At 39.7% G+C, this 19,420-nt stretch overlaps 1 protein-coding gene across 1 annotated transcript in view; it reads right to left on the reverse strand.

Annotated features, from left to right (window-relative positions):
- LOC111861419 (anoctamin-10) overlaps nt 1-19,420 on the reverse strand; it is a 63,242-nt gene that overhangs the window by 2,330 nt on the left and 41,492 nt on the right. Inside the window, exons 8-13 of the mRNA XM_023845964.2 lie at nt 19,136-19,358; nt 16,968-17,098; nt 13,940-14,029; nt 9,619-9,810; nt 7,155-7,346; nt 6,016-6,264 (exon numbers count right to left, since the gene is read on the reverse strand). Coding sequence (XP_023701732.1) covers nt 6,016-6,264; nt 7,155-7,346; nt 9,619-9,810; nt 13,940-14,029; nt 16,968-17,098; nt 19,136-19,358 — 1,077 coding nt within the window. The remainder of the gene's footprint in view (nt 1-6,015; nt 6,265-7,154; nt 7,347-9,618; nt 9,811-13,939; nt 14,030-16,967; nt 17,099-19,135; nt 19,359-19,420) is intronic.

A 19,420-nucleotide genomic window follows, 5' to 3' on the forward strand; every position in this document is an offset into this window, starting at 1 on the left:
AACAATTCAAATATTTGGGAACGACAGTAACAGATTAATTTTTTTTATCGTGAAATTAAGAGCAGATAACATTCGGGTTATGATTGCTACCATTTAGTTCAGGCCTAAAAATTAGAATAAACAAAACTATAATTTTCCTGTAGATTTGTATGGATGTGAACCTTAAGCTGTTATATTAAGGGAAGAACTGAAGGGTGCCGAGGAGAACATTTGGACACAAAACGCGTGCAATAAAAGGAGGTCAGAGAAAACTGCATAACGAGGAGCTTCATAACTTATACTCTTCTCCAAATAAACTTAGAATTAAGTCAAGGAGGATGAGAAGGGGAGGGTATGTAGCACGCATGGGAGAGAAGAGGGATGCTTAAAGGTTCTTGAAGAAAAAAGCCAGAACAAATGGGTCACTAGGAAGACCTAGGCATACGTGGGTAGGTAATATTAAAATAAACCTTAGAAAAAGAGAATGGGGTGGTCTTGGACGGATTAATCTGGCTCAGAATAGGGACCACTTCTATCATCTGTTCTCCTATATCATCAGTCTGTGCTCTCTTCAATTTCCTGTGTGGATGTTATCTTCAACATGTTCATAAGTTCCATTGCTCTCATGCTCTCAGTAAACTGGAAATATTATAATGAGGCATTAGCGATGCGGCTCACGTGACCTTGAAATGAATAGATTTTATGGTGGCGTGCTTATTTGGAATCGTACATGCCTCGTAACCAAAACAGAATTCGAACCTAAAGAACTGAAGAAGGTTTAAATGTTCCAAACCGGGACTAAGGCCAGCGTACCCCTTTCTGAATATATATATATATATATATATATATCATCGTTTCACTATACACCAGTTTAACATAACGCATTGTACGAGTAAAATGATANATTGTACCAGCCCCGGATGATAGTTGATGAGTGTGGAGCAGTCGGAGGAATGAGAATTGGCAGCGGAAACCGAAGTACTCGGAGAAAACCTGCACCAGNTTATAATGAGGCATTAGCGATGCGGCTCACGTGACCTTGAAATGAATAGATTTTATGGTGGCGTGCTTATTTGGAATCGTACATGCCTCGTAACCAAAACAGAATTCGAACCTAAAGAACTGAAGAAGGTTTAAATGTTCCAAACCGGGACTAAGGCCAGCGTACCCCTTTCTGAATATATATATATATATATATATATATCATCGTTTNCTATTTACAAAGAAGCAATTGGGTCCATATTAATAATGGTAAAGGAGGTAAAATTGTTACTGTGCTTAATTAATTATGTACAGTAATATGAAGACGCATGACAGAGAAGAGGTATAAATCCACGAATTCTTAACCTTGGGAGTAGGTGGAGGTGAGTGGTCAGCTTCACGTCTGGGTCAGCTTAACCCAGGGGAAACAGTCCCTGTTACCTATTGGACAGAAGGCTGGGTGGGCCGCAAAGCTAAATCTGGATTTTGTAGGGAACCGTAGAATTCTAGCTGTCACTCGGAATGGATCCCCGATCCCTTGGTCATTTAGACCGTAGCCTGTCGCTATAGTTATTGACGTAAACCACGATTATCCAAAATATTCTAGGTAAGAAACATTTACATCGCAGGGAGCTTTGTTTATGGGTGAATTCCGTGTTAAAATCGGTAACTGCATCTGCTTATATATAAAAGCAAAACAAACAAATTCCGTTGTTTTAGTCCGCAAGCGGACTATACCGACCGAGTGACCGCCGCTTGCCGGAGAAGTTAGTGTCAACTTTAGCCGATAGAGAGTGTCGCATGGTCAACGTAACGAATCCTCACGGCTGTTAATTTCGGTTTTCTAGACCGGAGCCACTAATTCCTTGAAATAGCTCTTCAATTATCACCACGAGGCTGAGTGGACCCCGTTCCAGACCCACTACTTCTCAGAAAAGATCTGGTAACGCCGGGAATCGAACCCGAACATCTGGATCTGTAGCCAGGAACTCTGACCATTGGACCAGAGAGGCGGCCTGTTAAGACAAATATGAATTAAAATGTTGATTAAAATACAAGAATCATAACTAATCTTTATTATTCGGCGCTTTCTACACTGAAAGTTGCGGTCGAGGAATTAGAATCCCTTGTTCCGTTCGGGAGGTCATGTTAAAGTAGAGGTTCCCAGGCCGAATTTCCTGGCCAAGGCTCTTTGTGGTTTACTCAATTCCTTCAAGAAAATCAGAGGATTAGTACCTTAAGTTAGGCCACGGCCGTTTCCTCCCACACAATTTCGAGTTCATTAATCAGTAATCATAATATGCATAATTTATAATCTGAGGTCCTGAAAGGAAGGTTAAATAAAACTACAAATAAATAAGAAATATCTGCTGTGAGTTATTCCGTGATGTCTATGTTTCACCCTGAATAAGAATGGCAATAAAGTAATCGCCCTCCAACTAAGGGGAGGAGTAAGCGCCTGAAGGGGGCTGAGTTTGGAAAGACAAGCTCCATGTGCGGAGCTGCAATCTGGGGGCAACCCATCCGCTGGGAACACTCATAACAGCTTAACTAAGTCACCTGTCCCTTCACCAAACACAAAATGATATGAAATATAGAAATATGTCACAGTAAGACAAACAGTGACAATCTTAAAGCCATAAAATTTTATTTTGGATGTTTGTCCCTCCAAATTAATACTTTACTTCAAGGAGAGGATATGCTGAGATATGCAAAGTATCTTGGGCTTAGTTGTCTGGGCCATGTAGAAGGTATGGAGCGTGGGAGGACTCCGAAATGTTTGTTGAATGTTGAAGAAGAGAAAGACCTGGAAAGAGATGGTTCCAAGATGTGTAGGGCGACCTAAGGCAAATGAGGATTGGTAAATGCGAAGAGAAGACATAGGAACGAAATACATGGCGGCTAATTGTGATGGAAGCCAAAGCCCAGCAAGGGTTGTAGAGGTGAGAAAGAAGAAGAAGAAGTCCCGCCAAATATGGATCTGCTGGTGTAATAGCCACAGATTATTTCCGTGTGTAAAAGGTAAAGTTAAAACTGTCCGTGTGCTTAATTAAGTAAGTTCAACTCCATTAAGACAAGAAGGAGTGAAGTTATATCTGCAACGTACTTAATCATGGGGCCGCGCCATAGCTCAAGCGGTTAGTAACTGGCTTCCCGGGTTCGATCCCGGGTCTGGACAAAGTGGCGCTGGGGAAGATTTTCTCCGAGTACTTCGGTTTCCCCTGCCAATCTTCATTCCATCAATTGCTCCACAATCACCCTCACCTATCATCTGGGGCTGCTACAATAGGCCAGAAGTGGCCGCAGTACAAGGGACTTAGTCCCACCCCACTAGCAATAAAAAATACTTAATCTTAACTCTGCGGCCGCTTCATCTCTGGAAAGAATAGCACCCAGTGTCCATTGGATTGGAGACTCGTTGGGTCTCAAAGCCGGTCTAGACGCTGTGGAGAAGAGGAAGTCTCTTGTTCCTGGCGGAAATCTAACCCCGGTTCCTCGGCAGTCCAGACCGTAGCCCGTCACTATACCAACCGCGCTATCCCGGCTCGTTTACTGATGTGGGTATGCGTATGTGCAGTTATGTAGAGTAAAAGGAAGTACCGCCGTTGGCAAAATTATATTCAAACTGAAAGCCGCAGATCCTCCAAACAGCACAGCAAAAACGGCGATTTGGGAAGGATTGCCCTATAAACTTTACCCATATATTCCCTCATTGATTTTCTATTTAGGATGTGACTTATGAAGTGTTACTGTTCTTGAAAGATAATACACACACGGGACACCATATAACAGGATCGGCTGTTATCATGTTCAGATAAAGCCTACAATGGGGATGTCCACTGCAGCTGATAAAGTGTAACGCTACTTGATCAGCGACGCTAGGGGTCACTGCATTGGGACAACTGGCAACTGTCAATTTAGATAATAGTCGCAGTGCTAGTTCATGTATGGGCATTGCAGATAGCATATCCTGTGGAAGACTGAACGCATAAGGGATCTAAAGGGATCTACTGCTCCTTGCCTTTTTGACAGAAGAGTGAAATGACGGATATGAATCTGTGAACCTGTCAGCAACTCAAATTATTTATTTTAAACTACTTACACTACTATATGTTCTTCGCCCGGGATTTTCTTAAATGTAAATATTTGCGCCATAGCTCAAGCGGTTAGTCCCTGGCTTCAAACCGCGGCGGCCCGGGTTCGATCCCGGGTCTGGTAAAGTGGGATTTGTGGTGGACAAATTGGCGCTGGGGTAGGTTTCCTCCAATCTTCATTCCACCAATTGCTCCACAATCACCCTCACCTAACATCTGGGGCTGGTACAATAGGCCAGAAGTGGCGGCAGAACAAGGGACTTAGTCCCACCCCACTAGCAATAATAAATGTAAACTGTATTGGAATTATGAAATTGTTTATTTCTTATGTCACATATATTCTTGTTGCTTTCTTATGTTTAATAAAGGTTTTCCTTAATTTTTGTTAAGTAGATATTAGGTTAATTTTTACATGCACTTTTAATGAACTTCGTAACTAATGGAAAGAATAGCAGGGCATATTAATCTTTATAAGATTTGAGGCTTTCACGGCGGTGACTATGAAGAAAGCAGTCTTCTGGGATTTGGCACCGTGTATATGTGGTGTTAACCGACGTTTCGGAGGAACGTATCGCCTCCATCTTCAGGGTAGAAGAAAAAATATATAAGAAATCTGTAAGCAAAGAGACAGTGAGAACCGGTAAAAGCAGACTGTGTGCTTTTACCGGTTCTCACGGTCTCTTTGCTTGCAGATTTCTTATATATTTTTTCTTCTACCCTGAAGATGGAGGCGATACATTCCTCCGAAACGTCGGTTAACACCACATATACACGGTGCCAAATCCCAGAAGACTGCTTTCTTCATATTAATCTTCACTGGCAAACTGAAGTTAGTGTTCTGCAAGAAAATAACATGGAACTGTTCTTACCTGAATTAAAATAAGGTTACAGAGAATAAAGGATGTGACATACATCTTTTCAAATATTTACAGCCGTGGCCGTGCATGATAATAAGCCTTGCAAATATAGAAACAGTCAGATTTGCCGTTCTCACCCCAATGAAAAGGATACTATTCTTGGAAGTGACGCAATGCAGTCTGGCAGATATTAACCAATGTTTAGGAAGAAAGTGTCACCCCCATCTTCTATCCTGAAGGTGGTGTCAATATTCTGCCCTCAAAAATCACTAATGATCTACCAGTAATTATGTATTTCAGCATCCTGTTGCAATTGTTTAACTTAACGTCCATGTATTTATCGTTGGTAAATATTGCAACACTTGTTTATTCAAAACTTTATCTTAATTTTAGCTAAACATTTTATACTTTGACACAAGTCAAGACACAAGACATAAGTCCTCCACACGCTGTGGAGGAAACACGCAAACCAGGGGCGCACACATGACTGAAAAGTAGGCTACGAACGTGAGGGGCGAGCTGCCGGTGTAAAACACCTGGGAACAATGGAACACACTCCGTGTGAGGAGAAATAGATTGCACCAAAATAACGTGGGTTTAATAGAAACTTTAATGGATTTTATCTTGTTTTATCTTGAAAAGGAAACTACAGCGTGTGATTTTAACACGGGCTAATAGAGTGTAGCAGTTTTAACATAATTTAATAAAATATTTGTAACATAACAAGACACCAGAAGAAGGCCGTTTGGGGCCGAAACATGTTGTGTCAAAGTGTAAAATGTTAAACTAAAATTAAGATTAAGTGGTAAATAAACAGGTGTTGCAATATTGACGGGACGACAAAGATATATGGACGTTAAAAAACTGATCTATCAGACTACACGGCGTGACGCCACATCCAAGAATCCTGTATAATCATAAAAAAATTGAAGTTTTGTGTAATAAATCCTATGACATATACTTAAATGTGTTAGAAGATGAGTAAGTAGTTTGTGATGCCATTCACTACAAGTCCGGGACAATATAAAATCAGTCCGGGTATTTAACTGTCACACTTTGAACATCATTAAATACAGCACAACACAAATTCACTATTCTGTCACCTCGTTCTTAAGAGCTTGTTTGGATTGGTGGTTGATTCTCGCTAGAGCCACTCGTACCCACTCCGGTCTATCAGGAATCACGAGATGGAGGATGTGTCTGATTCCCAGGAGCATGTGCTCCAGAACAACGAAGAGGAGAACCCATTCCACTGAGGTTAGTGACGGCGCAAGGCGTCGCAGCTGCGGCGACATACAAAGCAGTCCGCAATTTGTCATAATAGACATAGCACCGACAGCTTCAAAGGCACGCTGAAACAGAGAGACGCTGGATTTGAAGCTGTGAAGGGCACTCTCCTCTGACATCTGACGCCGGGAAGCCTGATACAAGTTCACCGACGTTTCGGAGAAATGTACTGCCTCCATCTTCAGCGCTAAAGAGTAAGCCAAGGAAGTAACTAGCAAGAAGCAGGCAGCAGACCAGAACTTATCATTCCTGATACCAAGGCTGCACTAGCAACTGAATGTGTTATCGTACGTTTTCATAGGTGTCTCCGTTCACCCACAAATTCAATTATGGGAAAGCGCTTAAGCAATTATATGTATTTAAAACATATTTAGGCCGATCACAGTGGCTTCACGGTCTGAGGCATGAACCGTCTTCGCCCGCTCGAACACTGGGATCGTGGGTTCGAATACCACTCGAGGCATGGAAGTTTGTGTGCGTTTATTCTGTGTCTGTGTTGTTCTGTGTGTAGGTAGCGGCCTTGTGACGGGCTGGTCACTCGTCCAAGGTGTCCTACGGACTTTATATAGATTAACAAACCGAAAAAGAGACCTAGGTCCACAAGGGCTGTAGAGCCATAGATAGACAGACAGATAGATAGATAGATAGAAAAACGTTTTGAGCCCCAAAAATTCCATCTTTCATTCCTCCGTTTTAAAATTAGGATAAAAAATTATGCTCTCAGCACTGTCATGACTATGCTAACTTGACATATTTTCCATACACTAGACCTCGCACGAAGAGAATAACAAAACACTAGGCCTATAATTAATAGCCTAATTTGTAGGCTTTATTCCTGCTAACCTCATCATATGGTTTAGAGGCACTTGAAAGATAAGAGGTGATAAAGATGATACCCGGGAATTTTTGTAAATATTGCAAGACTGTAAGATGATGTGAAACAGCTTGTAATTACCTGCCAAGCTCCAGTGTCTTTCACCCTTTTCGCCATTGGCCTCTGGTATAAACAGCAGAGTTTGAAGGCATCCGCCCTTATTTCCAATATGTTGTTTACCACTGCCCAGAGAGCCGCCATTGGATACACAGAAGAGAACAGGAATACATATCCGAATTGTATAAATATTTCCAAATAATCATCATATGTTCCCTGAGAATAAGAAATGGTACATTGTAAAATAATGACAGTTATGAAAGCGGGATTATATAGACTTATGACATAAATGTGGGGGGATAATGTATGTCTACAGAGATCTGACAACTAATTTATTATTATAGAAATTACGGTGGAAGTTGGAAATGGAAGCTTCCCAGAATATGCAGGGCTAGATTTTGGGAACGTTTTTTTCCTTGTAGTAACTGGGGTTCTCACAGCAAATTCTATCTTCTGGAATATAACACCTTGTAGTAGACTACACGGCATTAAATCCCAAAAGGGGGAACCCCTTAATTTTCTTCTTATTTTCATTCCTCTTCTTTTTCCTACCTTTCTTTTATTAATTTTGTGCTTTTTCTTCGTTCCATCTTTTACAGCAAAAGCTGGTATTAATGGAAAACTTAATCCCTTCAAAATAAATGACAAGTCGGCGTCGTTTGGTGTCAGGCCACTATGTGGAATGAATATGTGTGCTTCTTCATTACTAATTGATAGAACATCGGCATATGAAAATTGCAATAATCCCTTTATAATTAATCTGTAAACTTTTCAAATTTGTATGTTTTGATTTTAATAAAAAGAAGAATCTTATCAAAACTTTCTGAAATGCAAGTTCGTGTTTTGCTCGAAGATATAACACAGCTATACGTAACTGAAGATTAATATGGTACTTCCAGAACAGTCTCCAACATAGATTCAAAGTACGATTAACTATGATCTGTACTATGCCAAGGGAAAAAGTAAAGCTATCTCTGTAACAGGATGTGGAGGCCCATAGGGTTGTGAGACGTCGAGGCTCCCATATTTTCTAGACAATCGGTTCACAGATGGCGGTGAGTTTGTCAGCATTAAGCGCCGGCCGTTCTCCCCCCAGGAATATTCCTGGTACTCATTTCTGTTAGAGGCTGATTAGATCCTTGTGCAACAGTGTAGTTGGAAGGATTACGTTGATTGAAAATGTCCAATGACCTAATCGGGAATTGAACCTGCGACCTCCTGACTTGTAGCACAGTGGGTCAACCAACTACGCTACAGCGCGCCCCCTGTATTATGCCATATAAGTTTAAATATGGTATAAACATTGCTGAAAACGTGACATTACAGAATGACAGCATCCAAATATATCAACTTCCGGTGTCATACTCTGATAGCGCTTTTCCTGTGCCGACGCAAGCATCACGAATATAAAAAACAATTGATGATTATGTAAGGTTAAAAGACAGATAACTGTACGCAACAGGGTACAGCACGAAAAGCCGACGGTCGCTTCGCTGGTCAATAAATTCTACACTGCTTTTGGAAGATTAAATTCGTTACCGTTTTCAAAAGAGTTCCCGACTGGTCGCTCCCATGAGCCAGCTGTATCCATTCCACTCTCTCACACTTTTACGCAACATGTAATTAAATGTGTTCTTCTGTCTAGGCCTACGTGTTAATCGTGGTCTTCCATTCCCATCAAGTTTACAACTGAAAAGGTATAATTATGCATTTATCATGTTCCCAATCGTTCTATATGTGAAAACTATGCTAACCTCGTCATTTGATTTTCTGTACATAATATTACTTCTAAAGAGAATAACAACAAAGAAGGACAAGGTTTTTGGAGGACCACAGAGTCAAACAGGAAGCAAATACTTAGGAAGAGTACAAATTATAAGTTCATCATTGTTTTTTTTTTACTTCATATGTCTCGAGTCCAAACAACACCCTCAAACTTCGTTCCTCCATAGAGAGACAATATTCCACAACCATCTAAATTACATTCAAAACATAATTTTATAATACAAGGTATTTACTAAGATAATTATATTTGGATATACGAGGTTTTAGGCCGGGGATTAAAATAATAATTATAAAAAAGATTCTGAACTGAATATTATCAGGTATCTCCAGAATTTAAATATGTTCTTCGTCTAAAATGTAGAAGCTATTTATTTAACATTTCCGCTTGTTTCAATGTATGAGCCTGGATAGATCAGTTCTACAGTGACTGGTGCAGGGATGGATGCCTAATAGTATTCCAAACAGGGGATCCACGTCCAGTCTGGCCCTTACAGAACTAATCCAGTGGGTACCAGATATAAAGCTGCCGAAACATGAAGACGCTCATTCGTTTTCTTTATACTACTAAGGTTAACAATGTGCGAAGCTTTACCTCCACTTCTGCTTGTGCTTAGGCACAAGGAATTAAGTTTCTTACTTCTTGTGAAAGAAGATGTGAATGAAATATTTAAGTGCAGTTTTTGCATGCAATTTTTTCCCTTACCTCGTAGTTTTCCATTTCTCCTTCAGCAATGGCGAGTTCTATACGTGGATCATCTGGTTCCAGTGCCGGAATATGATCAGGTATGACACTGTCCTTTTCGTGAATTAGGGTAGGCCTCCTCTTCCTTATGTAGCTACTTCCTTCATTGTCTTTGTTTCCAAGTATTGCGTCGAATTTTAGTGCTTTCGTAACCTATAAAGGAAGAAACTGTCAACATAAAAACAAAAAAAAAAGAGTCAACCAACAAATACAAACCGAGACCCGATGACGGGATCGCTTACTTTTAAAAACCAGTCGCACTGGAGCAGTTCACCAACCTTGTCTATATATTTATTCGTCTTTTTTGTATTTAATGACACTTTTACAACAGCACATACATGCACACCCATGCGATCACGCATACACGAAACACACACACACACACACACACACACACACTAAAGAGAGGAAAAGTTAAATTCAACAGTAAATTTGAAATGTTAATATGAAAATCCTATTTATTATAAGCTATCTGATTTCAGAGAAATTCATTCCTTGTTAGAAGAAATACAAATACAACTTAAAACTTAATTAGATAGAAGAAATAATACAGTTAAGAGGTTTGGTATAATGAATAATGAAGCAATATCAAAGGTGAAACATCGCAGTTAAGATTGTATCACTAATTAATACAATGTCACAAAAGAACCACGAAACTGTAATTAATTCTAAACAATGTATTAATAAAGCAACTTATGTTCATGATATGTCGATGTCGGCTATATAAATGAAGAAGTTATTAACAGTCTTGGCACAGACATCAAAATATTTTCGGGCCTCACTCATCGTTAGTCTTCTGGGACTATATTCTTACCAGTGAAGTTCGAGTCATACCTGTATTTAATATATTGTCACGCATGAGGGGTATGCGTGACTAACAATAATGGGTTCTCGATTTGTTGATTGGATTCATTGGAACTTCTTTACAATTTCAATCAATTATGACAGTTCATAATCAGTATCTCTCTATGACACGTCCCATTCCTTACTGGACCACGAGTGTCATCTCTTCTACGCTCACACATTCATTGAACTCCTTCCGAATGAACTCTCTTTTACAACTCCGAGAGAACTGAATAGAGGGAGGCCACAACACCAAACAGTTCGTGTTTTGGTATGTCGTATCCATTGCTGCGGGAACGCCTGCTAGCGAGATGCTGCCTGGAAAATAGACTTCTGCTTCTTCTTTGCTATTCCGGCTTTGCTATTTACCGAATCGTTGCCTAGCAATGATCATATTCATCACAATATTTTTTCTTTGTTTCCTGACAGGTTCTATTATCGGGGTTACTAATGGTATTAGGCTTGCATATACAACACAAACAACGGTATTACTTCGTTATTAGAGAATGCCTATGATTAAGTTAAGAGGGAAGCATTGCATAATATTCTGTCAGAGTTTGGGGTACCCATGAAACTAGTTAGGTTGATTAAAATACGTTTAAACGAAACTTATAGTAAGGTTCATATACGTAGGTAAAAATTTGTCTGATATTTTCCCATCCAGAATGGTCTAAAACAAGGAGACGAATTATCGCAACCGATTTTCAACTTTGCTTTAGATTATGCCATTAGGAAGGCCCAAGAAAACCAGATGGGACTGAAATTAAATGGGACATATTAGATTATGGTCTATTCTGATGATGTGAATCTACTGGGTGGTAGCATAATTAACATAAAGAAAAACAGAAATTTAAATTTACTCTAGTAAAGAGATTGGTCTAGAAGCAAACCTAGAGGTGTATGCTGTTGTATCGTCACCAGAATGATGGCAAAATCATGACATAATGCAGCTAATAGATCCTTTGAGAATGTGGCGCAATTCACATATTTTAGAATGACAGTAACAAATCAAAACCTGATTCAGGAATTGAATTCCGGTAATGCTTGTTACCATTCAGTCCAGAATCTTTTGCCTTCTCGTCTGCTGTCTAAAAACATAAAAATTAGAATATACAAAATTTTAATATTGCATGTGGTTCTGTATGGGTGTGAAACTTGGCCTCTGACATTAAGGGAGGAACATACACTAAGGATGTTTGAGAACAGGGTGTTGAGGAGAATATTTAGACCGAAGAGAGATGAAGTGACAGGAGGTTGGAGAGAACTGCATAATGGGGAGCTTCATAACTTGTACTCGGAGACCAAGTACGATATAATTAGAATGATGAAATTAAGGAGGATGAGATGCACAGGGCATGTAGCATGAATAAGGGGAAGAGGAATGAATATAGGATATTTGTGGAAAAGCTAGAAGGAAAGAGACCACTGGAAAGACAAAGACGTAGGTGTGTGGACAATATTAAAATGGATCTTAGAGAGATATGATAGGGTGGTATGGATTGGATTTATCTGGTTCAGGATAGGGATCAGTGGAGGATCCTTGTGAGCACGGTAATGAACCTTCGGGTGTCATAAAATGCTGGGAATTTTTTGAGTAGCTGCAGAATTGGCGGTTTCTCTAGAAGTGCTCAGCTCCATGAGCGAGCGAGTGAGTGACTGTTTAGAATTGACATGAACGGGAGGGAAATATGGTCTGAGTCTGCAGGCATGAGCTCTGCTGCTGAGGGGGATGTGAATTCAAGCGGTCGTATAGTCATGTCCTCCTCATGTTACTTACACAGAACTTTCAAGTGTCCACTTGGATTATCCTGTTGCTTCAATTAGAGATCTCGGCAAAATTTTATTGAAATGGTCTTTATGCACGTTTTGAAAACGAAAGGAACTTTCAAAATATTCCACAATCTAAATAAAACTTCACGATAACACTAACTACCGTCACATATCTACATCAAAATATTATTAATACTCACAAAATAGACACGGCACGATAAAACAAAAGACTGTCCGCTCATTCGTGACCTATGACATAAAATACGGTGTTGTAACATGTTAACGCTCGACAAATTGTTGCTTTAATAAACCGAAAATGCGTAATTTCGGAATTTCTAATTACCATTACAATACACACACACATACATACATAAGGATATACATATATTTTTTGAATGAGGTACATAGGGAAGGACGTGGGGGAAAGAATCTGCTTTGCTCCATTATTTCAAGATATTTGGCCTATATTGTTGTTTTACAAATGGAACTGGAGAAATCTATGAAAATTGTAAACCTAAACACTAAAAATTAAGATGTTCAGAGTGTTGGGCAGTAGTAAAAACTTTTGTATTGTGACGTTGAGTTTCGATATGTGAAGGGTGGCTCAATCTATTTCACGCCTGTACAGTTCTCTAAGAAAAATCCCTACTATGACGTGTCTCGTTAATGAAAAAAGTTTAAATTACTAACATTTTTTTATAATACAGATCACTGTCCTTATTTTATAGCTGGTTATTGTAGCCCCTCAAATGCGAAAACAAAAATGTAGGTAAAGGAGGAAAATTAATACTACATCCATTCAAGACACTGTTTATTCTCTGCAAATAAACTTCCAATTTAGTGCGTTATGCCAAATATAAATTGCACGTTTACTTGTACAGCAGTGCTTATTATATTCGTCTTACTGCTTTGGGGATATGTTTTTATTTGAGTTATAGGATGAGAATATCCGGGCGAAAATGGAATGACAACAATGAAACTTTTCTTAAAAAGTGTGAATGTGTAGAACTGATTGTAATGACTGGGTACAGAATCTAGTAGTAAGTTTCTATTAAGAATTAATGAATTTTAGAGCTTAATGAAAGGTGGAGTTGACAAATTGAGCAAATATGAGCTTGTGAAGAAGGATTTTGCTCCATCGACTTACTCTATTATTGACTCCATTGAACTTCTGAAACAAATGGGAACAGGTGGATGTTTCAAGCGGTATTTATCACAGTATGGGGCACGCGGCAGGGAAGTTGGTTGAGGCCCTATGCTATAAGCTGGAAGGTAGCGGGTTCGAATCCAGATGAGGTGGATTTTTTTTTTTCAATTTACCTTATCCTTCCAGCCGCACTATCGCCCTAGAGTAGACTCATCCTCTAACAGAAATGAGTACCAGGAATCTTCCTGGGTGCTAAAGGGCGGCCGGCGGTTAAGGCTGACAAACTTACTGCCATCTGTGAGCCGATTGTCTAGAGAAAATGTGGGAACCTCGACGTTTCACAAACCTATGGGCCTTCATGACTTGTGACAGGGATAGCTTTACATTTAGTTATCAGAATAAGGCAATATAATTATGAAATACAGGGAAATGAAAATGTACGTGTATGTAGGCCCTGCAGTTTATTAGGTCAGACGTCCAACACCGTCTACTTGAGACAGTGAACACAGAAATCTTACTTACCTTTTTGCTGTAACACTTTATTAGAAGTGGTAGAATAGCTTCTTGAAAGTTGTTTATGGCTTGAAATATAATCAACATCACAGTCAATTGCTGAAAAATAAAATGATGCAATTTTATAATGTCAGAGCCTATATATGCACCGTCACACACAAATTTGTATGCAATTATTACTAATTACATAAGAAAGCTTTTCACTACTAGCCAAATAGTTTGCTTCTGTAGAGTATAGGGTTTGTAGTATTGCAAATAGAGTATGTATCTATCTATGTCTCTACAGCCTTTGTGGAACTTGTCCGCGTTTTCAATTTGTTAATCTGTACACAGTCAGTAGGACTCCTTCCACGGGGGATCAGTCCGCCGCAAGACCGCTACCTACACACAGACCAATACAAACATCGAATAAACGCGCACAGACATCAATGTCTAGAGTGGGATTCGAACCCACGATCCCAGTGTTGGAGCGGGCGAATACGGTTCATGCCTCAGACCGCGCGGCCATTGTGATCGGCATCTAATATTACTAGGACGATCAAATCAAGGAAAAGAATTAGTCTTACACAGAAGAGAGAGAGATGAAGATTGCATACACAGTTTCAGTCGGGAACCTTGAATCGAAGACACTGTTTGAGAGGACTAGAGGTGGAGAGGTGGAGGAAAACACCAAGATTGATCTGCAGGTAGTCGGGTGTATGGGCCTGGATTGGACTGAATGGGCTTAAGACAGGGTTTAATGGCGGAATGCTGTGAACACGATAATAAACGAGGAGTTATATCTTCTTGGATATAACGCTAGACACTCTTTCAAAATCATCTGATATTTCGGAGGAACATGTCTCTATCTTCACGGTTGAAGAACAAGTCCAGAACATCCGTTGGTATTCAACGGACCACATGATGTTATATCCAAGATGATAGAAGTATTCATAAACACCGCTTTGAGAACCTCAAATCTTATAATAAAGAACACTGGCAATGCGTAATATTAGCTTCTCAAGAAGAACTCTGTTTCTCTTAGTTAATTACTTAGAAGGAGAGAGAGAGAAAGAGTGAGAGAGAAAGGTAGAAAGAATGTATACGCAAAGAAAAAGAAATATTTAAATTTAACGCTCGTTAATTGCTTTCTTTTGGGCCTGTTTTATGGTCGTTTTAACAACATTTATTTCTCTCTTTCTAACGCAGGGTATTGAAGAGATGCATCGTTACTTTTGAATCGGAACTTATGTTTATTGAGAGATCCCTTGAAGTAGTTGACGCGCTGTTGTCAACCAGTGGTAAACTTCTTAGCACAGCTCCACTGTGGAATGAGTCCAAAAACAACTTGGTTATTTTGATTGGACTTATTCTCTTCCACAAAAAAATCGTTCGTAAGGGGCAACTGCGTGTTAATTCAACACTCCCGTTTAAGTATTCTAGTAATAAAACGTATTTACTGCAGATATACATTGCAGTAAACAGTGTAAATTATATGACTTCGTCCTAAAGTTCCAAAAACTTTCATTACATTCTGCTGGGAATTACCCTCACAAAGAAGTAGGCGTATTTATTTTTTAGTTCATTTAATGGCGCTTTCTCAACTTAATTGCTTATATTTCGTCAAATGGTAAGTGATGAACTGCGAAGGATTAGGAAAATAACAGCTATGTTTCATGTTATTGAATTATAATTTAGTTTTATGAAGTAATTGAAGAAAACTAGAGCCGGGTTAGCTCAGTCGGTATAGCGACTGGCTACGGGCTGGACAACCGAAGTGTAAGAGCTCGAGTCCTGGTAGGGCAAGAGTTTCCTTTTCTCCATGTCATCCAGACCTGCTCTGGGGTCCACCTAGCCTCCTAACCAATGGGTACCGGGAGCTCTTTCCCCGGGGGGTAAAGTGGCAAGGACGTGAAGCTGACCACTCACCTCGAACTAGTGCCGAGGTCAAGAAAATGTGAATCTACACATCCACTCCTGCATGTAGTATTCATGGCGTAGTGCTTAATTACTTAATCACAGGAACAACTTGACCTTTACTCTTTTTAACTGAGGAAAACCTCTAAGAATTCTGTCTTCTGAGCAGAAAGGAAGAACGTGGAGTTCAGAATACGAAGTACGGATGTTAGCGAGTAAAGAACGTGTCCCTCTATATATACACTATGTTTAGAAACCGCAGGGGAAAGTGGAAGCAATATCCCGCGAGTTCTTAATGTCTCAATGGATGGAGGTGAGTGGCAACGTCACATAGCCTTCGCTTTACCCATAGGGTCAATCCCATCCTCGCTACCACTGCATCCTACTTTAGCCTCAAACACTGCCTTATGTGTTCGCCGTTCAAGTGACTAGACTCTCATAGCACCTGCTAAGTATGATAAGGCGTAATCTTCTGCTCAAAGCCTGAAGGGACAGTGACTCTGTATATTTTACATGAAGTGTTAAAGTGTATATGCGGCAAGAATTGTGTTAGTCTATTGTCCTTATTTTGAAGAATTAAAGGAGGCATATGGGATCACCTTGTTGTCTGTGTGTTGTGTATTTCCCTCTAATACATGAAAGCTGGAATAGTGGGGACAGAACAGACAGGCATTGCTAAGCATCGGCCAAAAAAAAAAATGTTCTCACTGCAACGAATACGTACGCAACAACAATAGAACTGTGGGACGTGTTCTTTTCTATACAGCCCCTGTCGTATACAAAGCTCAGCATGTAGTGAAAGAAAAATAGGCAATTAATTCTTCACACAACTTTTTGTTTCCTTGGTTTCATGCAGTTATGTAAAAGTAGTGTTGCGAATATATATATATAGTGGAGAAGACTTCGGGGGAAAAAAAGAAGACTGAGAAAGAACAGGCTCGTTCCCTCGTCACAGAGGAAGCCCGAAGATGACAATTATCTAAAAACAGATTACAAATCTGGTTATTCTCCCTCAGAGAGGCTCGAAACCAAGACGGATTTAATGACTGTCCACAGTCACATCGTGACTTACACTCGATTCTCTGTATTCCATTTGAAGCTTAGATACTAATTTTATTGTCCCGATATGGTGAATACTTACATTTTTCAGCATTTCCATATCCTGGATATAAAAGGCGATGTAGAAAAGCGACATGAAGTTGTTGACAAATTCAAAGAGAACGAGCTTCGTGACCCGATGTCTGTCAAACTGCGATTGAGTTCTATGGTTCTCTAAATCATAACAGATCCATAAATAATTAAACGCTGTTATCAGGTATTAAATGCATGCAGTCAAGTCTCCTCCGGTAACCATGTCAATTCATAACAAAACTGAAATGTCTCGGAGGCCGACTTTTACTGTCAAAGTTTGATTCCCTTTTGAAGTGGCTCGTCGCCCGAGAACACTTCCTTTGTATTTAGACATTGTTGCCTTTCACAGAGATCTGTGTGTACAGATTGTGTGAAGTGAATCATTCATCATTCATCAATGGCCCTACGGCCCTTTGTTGGGCCCTGGCCTCTTCTTCAGTTTCGTAATCTGTTTTACACAGACGGTAGGACTCCTTGGACGAGTGACCAGCCCGTCGCAAGTCCACTACCTGCACACAGGTCAATATAAAAACAGAATAAAAGAACACACAGACATCCATGACCTGAGTGGGATTCGAACCCACGATCCCAGTGTCCAAGCGAGCGGGTCATGCCTTAGACCGCGTGGCTACTGTGATCAGCGTAAAGTGATTATACACCTTCATATTACAAAACAACTTTATAAGATACAACTCTGATTTCAATTAAGGTAGAAATGTGAGACGTAACAACACACATAATTGCAACAACTTTGGTTAATATGGAGTAAACACAAACCCAGGCCGAGCATGTAGCAATAAAATTCTGACTTCTTATTAGTCGCCAGGCGAGAAACAAAGGTAAACAAAATTCAGGTGTCTTGTTTCCTTACCACGGAACAGTGAGTCTGAAACTATTTAACATGGCGCCTTCACGTTACACTTCATCAAACTTGGATCTCATTAAAAAAGTTATTCCTTTTTATTTGCTTTTTTATGATCATTTAAATCGTAATTAATACCAAGCCAAAACTGAGAGTAAAATTCCGGTAGCCCACTTACGCATATTGACCGGAGGCCAAAAGAATTATATGGGCAAATCTTCTGGTTTTTATTAGATTTAATGAGGAGAGGAAATTGCAGCTTATAAAACTAATTTTGATTAGAGGTTCGATTGGGTAAATTTGGGGGCGAGGGCGTCATCCGTTAACGTAAGTACCACAACCCAAAATTTATTAAATCAGAATTTTGCACTGTGCCCTTTATTTGGAAATGACTAATTCAGAGAAACGTTAAAATCTAATCAATCTAGTTTGTACTAACATCTGGATTAACAACCATACGGTATTACTGGGACGTAAATAATTAAATTTCAATTGACTTTAACATTAAGAACTGATTTTTGTTGTTGGCTTCACGCCCCTCGGTATGGGAACAACTGCAGTAGAAAATTATGTCAAAATTTATCATTATAATTGTAGAGAAACCCCAAAATTGATAAAGATTAGGAATTTAATTATTATTATTATCATAAATACTGGCGCGCTGTATTAATAACTTCCATTCAGCTTCTCCCAGACTGTTTGTTGCTACAGTCGGCTCGAGCTGATTTTCAACCTGTCACACCGAACGCCTTCACCGTTTCACAGGAAGTACATAGACGGCATCCTCTACGGAGCCCAATGGATCAAAGCCAGGTAACGTTGGCAGCTTTCAGATTTGGCAAACGAGACCAACGCATTTGTCAGAGCAATGCCGGACACGGACTTTGATTACAGCGACGCTTTGCCAAGTGTGCTGTAACTACAGTTAAGATCATCTTAGGGATTCATTACACGTTACCTAAAGTTTTATAATCTATTTATTTATTTAGGTTTATTTAACGACGCTGCGATTATTTCAGGCTGATTAGCGTTGAATGATTTGATGATTCAGAATAACTAATTGGAAAGGATGTGGCCAGAAGCGGCCGTGACTAATTTAAGATTCTATCTCGCTATTTTCGTCAGGACTGAAGATAACCACGAAAATCCACTGTCAGATACAGAGTCTCCAGGCCAATATTCGAAGAGGGCGTCTGCCGTATGTAAGTTAAAAGAAGATTTGCCGATTGAGCTAGCGTACTCGGTTGGTCTTTGTTATAATAAAAGCTAAACAAAAGCAAACTGAATTAGTTAAATACCACGTATGTGTTACTCACCCCATTCAGTAAGAAACGTTGCTAACTTTCGGTAATAACAATTCATTATGAAGACTACAGCTGAATACAGTATACTCGGCATGAGAACCAGGAGACCGCCAGCTTCCAGACCGTGTAGCTTCTTCATATGTATAATCATCTCTTCGGCCCAGAAAGAGGCAAGCATAACGAAGAAAGCCCCGACCATACACAGTAATACAATGGGCAACGAGGCACAGTATAACTGCAAAGATACATGCATACAGACTTCAACGTGAGCAATCATAATTACTGTACCTTCTGATT

Source organism: Cryptotermes secundus, unplaced genomic scaffold (genome assembly GCF_002891405.2).
Source record: "Cryptotermes secundus unplaced genomic scaffold, Csec_1.0 scaffold646, whole genome shotgun sequence".
Classification (NCBI taxonomy): domain Eukaryota; kingdom Metazoa; phylum Arthropoda; class Insecta; order Blattodea; family Kalotermitidae; genus Cryptotermes; species Cryptotermes secundus.